General features: G+C 37.3%; 1 protein-coding gene across 1 annotated transcript in view; it reads left to right on the forward strand.

The window, feature by feature from the left end:
* The window catches only part of STK26 (serine/threonine kinase 26), a 53,960-nt gene extending 44,269 nt beyond the window's left edge, over positions 1 to 9,691 (forward strand). Inside the window, exons 7-12 of the mRNA XM_067548013.1 lie at positions 3,781 to 3,966; positions 4,604 to 4,752; positions 5,483 to 5,576; positions 6,088 to 6,150; positions 6,238 to 6,374; positions 7,787 to 9,691. Of these exons, the coding sequence (XP_067404114.1) occupies positions 3,781 to 3,966; positions 4,604 to 4,752; positions 5,483 to 5,576; positions 6,088 to 6,150; positions 6,238 to 6,374; positions 7,787 to 7,811 (654 nt within the window). The 3' untranslated portion in view covers positions 7,812 to 9,691. The remainder of the gene's footprint in view (positions 1 to 3,780; positions 3,967 to 4,603; positions 4,753 to 5,482; positions 5,577 to 6,087; positions 6,151 to 6,237; positions 6,375 to 7,786) is intronic.
* The last annotated feature ends 777 nt before the right edge of the window (positions 9,692 to 10,468 follow it).

Below are 10,468 nucleotides of genomic sequence, written 5' to 3' on the forward strand. Positions count from 1 at the left end.
AACCTGGAATATGATTGTTGTGATATGATCTTCAGACTTGTAATAAACACTGTAACTGTGTAACTCATCTTTTTGTTAAAAGGCTGTGTTATCTTAGAAATAGCATGTCGCCTTTTTTGTATTTTGAAACACTAGAATACTTGGGGATTCCCTGTTTATCAAGAAAGCAGAATTTTTATATTATTATTATATTATATATTATACTTGGAGGCTTAATATGTAAAACCCACTAAATACTGTTTGTCAGTGCAGGAGTCATTTGTAACTTTAAAGTTACCTCATGGTGGTGGTTCTTTTTACTCATTATTACTTGCACAGTAGATTGCCAAGCAGGGTGGATAAAAATCAATGATTTAAAAAAAAAATCAATAAAATATTAAAATTCTCTCTTGTTTAAAAACTAACAATTACAATTAAATCTCATCACAAACATGCTAAACCTACACTTACAATCTCATAACAATGAATTAATGGCTCTAGTCTGTCCAGCCTAACTACCAGTTCTTGCTTCTTGAAAGTTCTGGGCTTTCAGTTTCTGTTTCAGTTTCTGTTTCTCAGCAGACTAAAGTCACATGTGCAAAGAAAAACACGGGCTGTGCTTGTGTGGTGGTGGAGCTGGGCCAAGCAAGGCAGAGGAGTTAGTTAAGACACTGTCTTAAAGACAGAGACACAAAGGACGGAGGCAGAGTAGAAAGGAATAGTGGAGTGGACTGGAAAGAAAAAGGGAAGACATTATTCAGTACACACACAGCTTCCTATATTCATCCACACTTTTGCCACAGAAAAACTGCCATGGCTTCTGGGCATAAGAGAGACCCTATCTGGGAATATTTTGAAGAGATTCCTTCCCTGGGTAAAAAAGGAAAATGTGTCAAGTGTAAGCAGTGCAAGAAGAAGAGATAGGACCAGCAAATACCAATAAGACACCACAGATGAAAAGATTGCTCGGTTCATTTATGCCACAAATTCTCCTTTTCGCATTGTTAACAATAAACACTTCATTGACCTGGTTGAGTCCTTACGACCAGGCTACACTCCACCTGGTAGAGCAGACATTGGTGGAAGGTTGCTAGATACAGTGTATGAGAAGGAACCTGAACAGTGTGCAAGAAATACTGAGGGGAAATTTGCCAGTTTAAGCCTTGATGGGTGGAGCAATGTACACAATGATCCAGAAATATGTGCCTGTGTGACAAAAGAAGATGGGGTTGCATATCTTTCAGAAACAATAGATACATTGGGAAACGCCCACACAACAGAATATTTAAAAGAAGTGGCAGTGAAAACTGTAATAAACTGAACAAAAATTCAACTGTCGTGTGCAGTTTTGTCACAGACAATGCTGCAAACATGGCAAAGATGGGAAGATACTTAGAGGAAGAAACGGAAGGATGGTTCTTAATAACATGGCTGCAGTGCCCATTTAATGCATCTTTTAGCCAAAGACTTAAGTACGTCTTCTCCAGGAATAAAAGAAAATGTTGTCGAAGTCGCAAAATACTTCTGTAACAACCAGTTTGCTTCAGCTTCACTGAAGAGAGCAGGAGGATCCAAACTCATTCTCCCTCAAGATGTTCGATGGAATTCTGTGGTTGATTGTTTTGAACAATTTATTAAGAACTGGCCTATTCTCATGAAACTTGGTGAAGAAAACCGTGATAAAATAGATGGAAGTATCTCATCCAAAGTATCTAACACTGGATTCAAGAGGAATGTAGAGGGTATGCTCAGTATACTGAAGCCTATATCCATAGCCTTAAACAAACCTCAGAGAAGTTGTTGCTGCACTGCTGATGCTGTCAAAATTTGGACGGCACTTCAAGAGACATTGAAGAAAGAAATACCTCCCCAGAAAGTTAAATTGCAGGTAATAAAGAAGCGAATGGATCAAGCACGAACTCCACCTCATTTTCTTGCAAACATTCTCGACCCCAGATATAAAAGTTAGATGCCTAACTTCTGAAGAAGATGATGATGCTGCCGTGGCCTGGGCATCTCAAAATCACTCCTCAGTTATGCCAGTCATAAGAAATTTCAGGGCTGGAGCGGAACCATTTAAACAATACATGTTTACTGATGATGTTTTGAACAAAGTCACTCCCCTGAATTGGTGGAAATCATTAGCCAGGCACCTTGAAACAAAGTTCCTTCAGTTGCTAAGCCAAGTTTTCACAGCAGTAGCTTCCACTTCAGGCACAGAGAGAATATTTTCATCATTTGGTATTATTCACACAAAGCTAAGAAGTCGACTGGGAGTTGAAAAAGCAGGAAAACTTGTAGTTCTGTTTGTCTGTCTATGAATAAAAATGACAGTGGGAGCAGGGAAAATGAGAGCTGGTTGTAGAAGTTTTAAGGACAGCGTATGTTTAGTGTTGTGATGAATTGTCTGTTAGAGTTAATAAAATTTGAAAATTAAAAAAAAAAAAAAAAAGTTTAAGGACAGCCATCAGCCGGCTACCAGGAGACTGCTACAATTGCAAATGTGAAACATGGATGTAACATTTAAGATTTAGTTTAATAAAATATAAGTGCTATTGTGTGTGAGATTTAGTTCTTACCATTCCTAATGTACTGCTGCTGCATCTGCAGCTTGACACAGGTAATGAGCATTATGTACTATTTCCTAAATTAATAAAAATCAAGTTATCTAAAAAATGACACAAAGTGTACCCTCCTCAATGTTGTAAAATACTGTATTGAGTTGTAAATTAACATGTTTTAGTGATCAGATTTGCACCACTGTTTAAGAAATATGTGAAGAAGTATCAGTGGGAAACTTGATTTAAATCAATCCACCCTGTTGCCAAGTGTGAAAATTAATATCGTATCATAAGGGGAAAATATCTGGAATGGGAAAAAGGATTAATTCTAAAGAAACACATTTAAATACAAAGATATCTACAGTTCTGACATCTAATTTACTATGGATACCTGTGAGTACTGTAAGATTTGTAACCATTAACTGGGACTTTTTCCTTTAGTTCTACTCTAAAGAGACTCTTTCAGTAGTTACAGGGCTCAAATTTTGAGAAGTATGGTGTTTCAGACCTTTCTAGAACTGTTTGGTTATTTCAGGAAATAATTAGGAAAATACAATCTGCAAAGAAAGAGAAAATGATGAAAATTCATTGATGGATTACTTATTTTCTCCCATATTGAATTATGACCAACTCTGAGCCTCTCTTCCCTTCCCCCCACCCCTACCCCAAAAGAAAGGCAGTGGGGAAAGGTTAAATACTAGTGTTCTTCAAAAACTAACTTAAGAACACTAAGTTCACCTTAAAACCAAACAATTTTTTACAATTAATTATGCAAAATAGCTTATTGTAAGTTATGCTGAGCTTAAAAACAAACAAAAAAAAATCAAGTGAAAATGAAAGGTTCTCAGAAATACTATTTCCTCTCCAAAAACATATGTAGCATGTGTCTGGTGCTCAGACGTATGTCACCTGCATCATGGAAGGGAGGGTGATGCTGGGTAGACTTGTTCAAAAGCACCGAACTCCACTTCGGCTCCTAGGTCTATTCGGTGGGTTGGGACACTTTACCACCGACAGCATTTTTTAAATTTCCTGACCCTTGTTTTTTGTTTTAAGATATTTACCACTTTTATGTTATGTTAAGTGTGTAAAATATGTGTAACCATGTTTAAAATAATATATGTAATTATTGGGCTGTTAGGAGCTCTTACAGAACTCTCTTTTGTTGGATATACTATCGAATTCAGCCTTTGGCTTTAGATTCAGTGAGAATAAAACTTACTTTATTTCACTTCCCCAGGCTGACATTTGGTCTTTGGGAATCACTGCTATTGAACTAGCCAAAGGAGAGCCACCCAACTCTGACATGCATCCGATGAGAGTTCTGTTTCTTATTCCAAAAAACAATCCTCCAACTCTATTAGGAGAATTCAGCAAACCTTTTAAAGAATTTATTGATGCATGTCTGAATAAGGACCCAACGTTTGTGAGTATATTTTTGTGTGTGTCTGTCTTTATGCTTGCAAGGCATTTTGATTGTGAAGTACATGATATAGGTGGTGGGTGTAACGTGGGAGTCTGAGACTTCTTTTGCTTTTCCATTGCAAGAGGAAGTACCTTGCCCCTATTTAGACCTTACTCCTCCTCCCCCTCCCCTTGCCCTTTCCCCTCTAAAGGTATCCAGATGATTAAAAAGAAGTGATGATGGGCTACAGAGCCATCTTCCTAAAGCACTCAAAGAACTAGTGTAACTCAGTATCTCTAAAGAGGAGGAAGAATGGACCAACTTTGCATGATACCCCAGCAAAACTTACAAATATTATATTTATCCGACTTATTCTGGGTTACAAACCTCATTATATTGGAGATGGTTCGTCAGTCAGCTTTGTCCAGGTGCCTGTTATCTAGTACAGAAAGCATTAATTGATAAATTCTGTAGTTGCTGTACGGGGTAATCATATTAGAATATTATAAATGTTGGTTGTGTTGGCTTGTTAAAAGGCTCCTGTTACTATATGGACATTCGCTTCTGGGCTGAGCTGAGGAGATCATGTTTTTCAATAGCATTTAAAATCACAACTTTGTGTAGGAAAAACTTAATACATCTTTGTGTCTTTTTATAGCGCCCTACAGCAAAAGAACTCCTGAAACACAAATTCATTCTGAAAAATGCCAAGAAGACCTCTTATCTGACAGAACTTATTGATCGGTTTAAGAGATGGAAGGCAGAAGGGCACAGTAGTGATGAAACTGATTCAGATGGTTCTGATTCGTAAGTGTTTTAGCAGTTAGTGTTTTAGTATGGCTTTCCTGAAACTTATGAAACCAGTCGTATTTAATGTGTGTGTTGAGTTGTAACGTACTGCTTCTGTTATATTATGCTATCATCATTCTGCATGGAACTCTGCTCTCAAACGAGAGCCTATGATGTGATTTGCCTGTGTACTAGCCTCATCTCTGTACATTTAAATTCCAGTTCTTCTTCTGTGACAAGCATTTCATGGGATCAGCCTAACCCCCTAGTGGACGCTTTGTCCTTGCTTCCTAATTACCATACAGTTTGGTACAACTAGTAGTCTTTGCTCAGGAGAGCCCCCAGGGTTGAATTAGTAGATGTTGCAGGTCAGGATTGCAGTGTGTATGGAAACCTGCACAGCCCTCACCTGCCAAAATTCTGTAAGTCTTCCATTTCCTGGACATCAAATCATTTTCTTAGGTAACTGTAAAGCACTTTATTGGGCCATGTAAAATGATGTCCTTGCTCCACAGAGCTTGCAGTTTACATGAGCAGGAACAAACCCGGTAGGGATGAGTTACAATTATAAGATCTTGTAAAGTTCACTTAATTTATTTAACAATAAAGGTTCAATAGACAGGAATTTTTCATTTTTAAGGCAGATGACATTAGCTATGCTGTTTCATTTGCATGCTCATTCCCTGTGCTGGTGAAGTTTGTGGTTTGACGACTGTTATTATAGAAGGGATCCTTGTAATTTTTTTAGGGAGTCCAGCAACAAAGAGAACTATTCTCATCCTGAATGGAGTTTTACTACAGTTCGAAAGAAGCCAGATGCAAAGAAGCTGCAGAATGGAACGGTATGCACTGTCTGAAGAGCTCTTTATTCTTGGTGCTGATTTGAAGCTATTGTAAGGATGTGATATTTAGTAACCAGTAGCCAGTTAAACTCAAAATAGTCTGGGGACTTTTGGCTTCAATCCTTAGTTTTATTTTTCATAAGAGAGTACAAAAAATCTGCTAGTAAAACCCCCAAACTAATTGATGGTGAAGTTCAGTGACCATGGCAACTTAGTCAGAGATAATCCTGTGCACTCATGGCACAATGTCTGTCTATAGATATTTTAATTTTAAAGGATTACATAGAATTAATCTGACCGAGAAATGAACTATAATATATTAAGTGGCATTGCTTCAGAAATGTCAGGCCTTTATTTCCAAATCACATAAGATTTGTTGAGGTAATATATACATTTTTGTGATTTGTTGCAAAGGGTCTGTTGAATATCTAGTCTTTTAAAATGATGAAGCAAGGCATAACTGATTGCTATGTATGAATATTTTAAATATATATATTTTGCTAACTTTTAGGATCAAGATCTTGTGAAAACCCTGAGTTGTTTAACTATGATAATCACCCCTGTGTTTGCTGAGGTAAGTCTTTAATTCAAAGGTCTCTTTGAAATTTGTACAAGAATTTTATAGATCTTTAACATACATCTGTGTTGGTCTTTCACTTAGCTTAAACAGCAGGACATAAATAATGCTAGCAGGAAGAAAGCAATCGAAGAACTCGAGAAGAGCATCTCTATGGCAGAAACTACGTGTCCAGGAATCACAGATAAGATGGTGAAGAAACTTATGGAGAAATTTCAGAAGTAAGTGGTGGGGGGGGTGTATTTTTTAAAAAGTATTTCGTACATAAATTATATTAAAAATGTTGTGTAGGTTGCAAAGTTCTGCTCTCAAATTAAGAAATGCCGGTGTTACAGTTACCCAGACAATCCTGGTGTATCCATCCTACATACTAAATGAGACTAGTATGCTGTGGAAATAATCCTACACCATCAGGTAGTTAGACTTTTTAATCATATGCATACGCGTAAGAGGGGACCCAACTTGGTTTGCCTTCCACCCCCCCCCCCCCCCAACCTCCCCCCCCCCCCCCCGCTCTGTGCCCCATGAGTTGGAGAAACTTCTACCCCACGTGCTGCCCCCAGAGGGAGAGATTGGCCATTGATGCTGTTTGTTGGGTGTGGAAGCTAGTCTGGATGACCCTCGCCAGTTTTGCTCACTCGATTCAGAGACAGCAGTGTCCAGCTTAGAATGTTGATGATGAGTTATTTGTTCGAACTACGTGAAATCTTCCAGGAGGATACAAGTGACAGATGAGAACCAGGGATCTTCGAGAGATTTCATCTTACCAAAACATGTACAGAATGTCAAGAAAAAGACATGTCCGTTGCCTGAGGGCTTTGGAAAGTGCTATGTCCCCACTGATTTTTATGTAACCTAATAAAATATAAGACAGTAGCACCTATATGTTAAAACATTATTGCTTTTTTAACAGACTGAGTGTAATCAAAGACATTTATGATCATTTATAACACATTGTTTAAGGTGGACTCCTAGAAGCTGGGCCAAATGTTTTCCTGTCCAGTGTCATATAATTTGGTAGGCATATTGCATGATATATAATGCCTACATTACAGTAAAAATGTATTGTGTATTCCCTCTATCTGCCAACTTCTGATTCTGCCATCTGTACATGCTGAGCACCTCTGTGCAAGCAGTCTGTTGAGGTCAACAGTGTCACTTGTGTAGGGAGAATCTTCTTCTCAGCATGAGCGAGAGTGGCAAAATAAAGGGAGACTCTATTTGAAAACTTCATTTCTTTCTAGAAAACTTTCTGGTTATTGTCGTCATTACTAGCAACACTTCAGATTACTATAAATGGAAAATGAATGGTAAAAACAATTATTCTCTGTGTTCTTTATTTACCCTTCAATCTTAAGATAGATGTTGCCTGTGGTTCCTTGTTGAAAAGACATTTATAAACTTAATCAGGGGAGCAGATAAACACTTGACTACTTTCTTTAAAAGAATTTAAAAGAAAATTTCATGGCATGTTATTTAAAGGGTCTTCTGTCGGAAACAATGCCCCTGTGGTTTTTTCCTCTCTCTGAAGGCAGTCAGGTTAAAGGCTAACTTTTCTGAGATAAGATTAAAGCACTTGTTTAACGCTGGAATAGAGTGAACACCGTTCTTCTTTGTGTGTTTTCATGTATAGGTTTTCTGTTAATGAGTCATCCTAAGAACCTTCCCCTAAAGGACTGCTGTTTCATACGGACCCAGTGAAACCCACCAAAACTACTTCAGGCTTGGCAGTGCTTAGCTTATGAGCTCCTTGTGCCTTTTGGATCTTTGCAACATGGTGATGATGATGATGATCAAGGACTTGGAAGAACCTACTTAACTCTTTTGTGAGGTGTACATGGTTTTATATTTTCAGGAAATTATTTTGTAAAGAACAACTTTTAATATTGTAGCTTCACCTGTTTAACCTGATAAATGTTGAGGTGCAGTTTTGCTTTTAGATGTGGCCATTACTTTAGTGGATAGGAAGTGCAAGTATAGTATGTTTTGATGCTATTTTGTTACTGTACATCGATGGGAACGTACAGGTCTTTTGTATTCATAAGTTAAACTTTTGTAAATCACTAACAGGTTTCAGAAATAACTTTTTCACAAGCATATTCCAAACATTTAATGTAGTGGGTAGGATGTTGCTCTAGCACCTGCTTTGATCACCATAGTTTTATCGTACCCTAAAACTAAACCTGCGACAATATCTATTATACTTCTAAATTGGTACAGTATTTTAGGCAGCTCTATGATTACATATATTTGAGAGCAATATGTCAGTAGTTTGCAGGTGATATGTAGCAACAGGTTTATCCTGATGTACAGTATATGTATTACCTTTTAGAACAGATTTAGAAATAGTAAATAAATCTTATTCATCATGGTAGGAAATTGAAAGCAATACAGTTGCAGGGTGGGGGGCCTTTGGCAATAATGGACAGAAATTGAAGTCCGATTTCATTTACATTTGTTTTCTTTTGAGTATAAAAACAGCTCGTTGTATGCTGTAGGTGGGAGGTAGCCAGTGAGAAGTCAGGCGTCATGTGATACCTGCTTGCGAGGTATTTATCAGTATAACACCAGCGTTTTGTCTGATGGTGGTGTTTTCCTGTAAAATATTTATACACTTCTGTTCTTAAAGTACATTAAATGCAGTACGTCAACATCACTTGTTTATAATTTTCTGAAAGTGTATTTTAAATATGTATTTACCAGTTAATATGCAAATAATTGAGGTATAGATATTCATTCACAAAAGGTAGTACTGTGCAGTACAGAGTGATTTTTTTCATAAAGTAGGTAAGACTATAAAATTGCTTTCAATGATATATTTATGGTACTGCTCGAGGGGCAATATCCTTCTTTCTTTTCAACCCAGTATGTATAGTATGCTGAAGTTTTACCTGGGATTGTATTTCAGTACTTAGCTGTGGAACTGTTGGTGTAAATTTATTTTTGATGAAGGCTGGATGTGTTTATTTTAGGGTCCTGCACATTCTGGTTTTGCACAAAAGTCATTTTAAAGAATCTGAAATATATCTGCCAAATATTGAAAAAGTAACGGTGTGCAAACAATTCTGCATTTTTAGTCAAAAGTGGCCATTACATCGTTTTTATATAAAGGACACTTGTGAGAGATGGTGGTTAGATATGCCAAGGACAATTATCTTCAATGGTGCCTACACTGTAAAAATTACTTTTAACTCCTTGTTTTAATTTTAAAGAAATGTTTCTGTTTAAAACTTTCATCTGCTATATAACGGAAATTCAATTAGAATTTATATCTGAGAAAAAAGTCTGGAAATAGTTTTGAAAACAATAATGTTATGGATTAAAGAAATATTTTTATAAGTGTAAAAGCAGCAAAAGTTGTATATACAGTTGATCCGACGGGTTACCAAATAACTGCTTCATAGACACAAATTGTAGTGCTCCTATAGCTTATGTAGTTGTTAGTCCTGTAAATCTGTTTATAGATGTAGCTTATGTCAATGTTTTGGGGTTTAAAATGGTTTAAAAATAAATATTTAAGTTCTGTAAACTTTCATGACCCAGCTTTGTTGTGCATTTTATTTTGAATTTAACTAAGTGCAAAAAATGGTTATATCATTCCCAAGTTAAATGTTTTTCTTTAAACAAAAGTGTTCTTTGGAAAGAGTTGCCCCTTAATTTAGAAAACGGTGTTTTTCCCCAATGCTGTCCTTGTCCCAAGAACACCTGTTGGAATTTAGACAGCATGGAATGCTACATATGTAGAGCAACTCCAGTGTTGGGTTTGATCTCATTCTTGAAGCACACTCTTCCACTATGTGTGCGTGCAGACGTAGATACAGAACCATTCACAGAGTTGTAGAAGCTTCAGAACATCAAAACGTCACTGTGAACTCGGATTTCAGATTCAAGATGCAGAAAGAAAGCACTATGCCACAGGTCAACTCTGTACTTGTCTGATCTCCTCACCCAAAATCTCACTGAAGAACTCCATACTCATGTCTCAGAATTTGGTATTTTTAGTTCCATTGTCACTTCCCCTCAAGATGTTTTTCTGTGGGGTGGAGGGTTGGGCACTAGAGAGGTGACGTGAGTCCTTTCTGAATTTAGTAATTGAAGGCTACGCCCTCATCTTGATGCATGGGGCTTTATTCTAGGTAACTCTAAATGAAGCCTGTTCGGAGTGGCTAGATAGAGCAGTGGGCTCAGTGTCAGGGAAGTTGAAGTTCTGTTCCTGGCCCTTCCCACTCCATACTTGCAGTGTGACCGTAACCAAGTCACTGAGGTACTGTGCCTCTCTTCCTTGTAAAATGGGTATAACGCTTACCTACCTCAG

This window comes from Emydura macquarii, unplaced genomic scaffold (assembly GCF_026122565.2).
Source record: "Emydura macquarii macquarii isolate MOO-44397 ecotype Brisbane River unplaced genomic scaffold, CSIRO-AGI_Emac_v2 contig_1253, whole genome shotgun sequence".
NCBI classification, from domain to species: domain Eukaryota; kingdom Metazoa; phylum Chordata; order Testudines; family Chelidae; genus Emydura; species Emydura macquarii.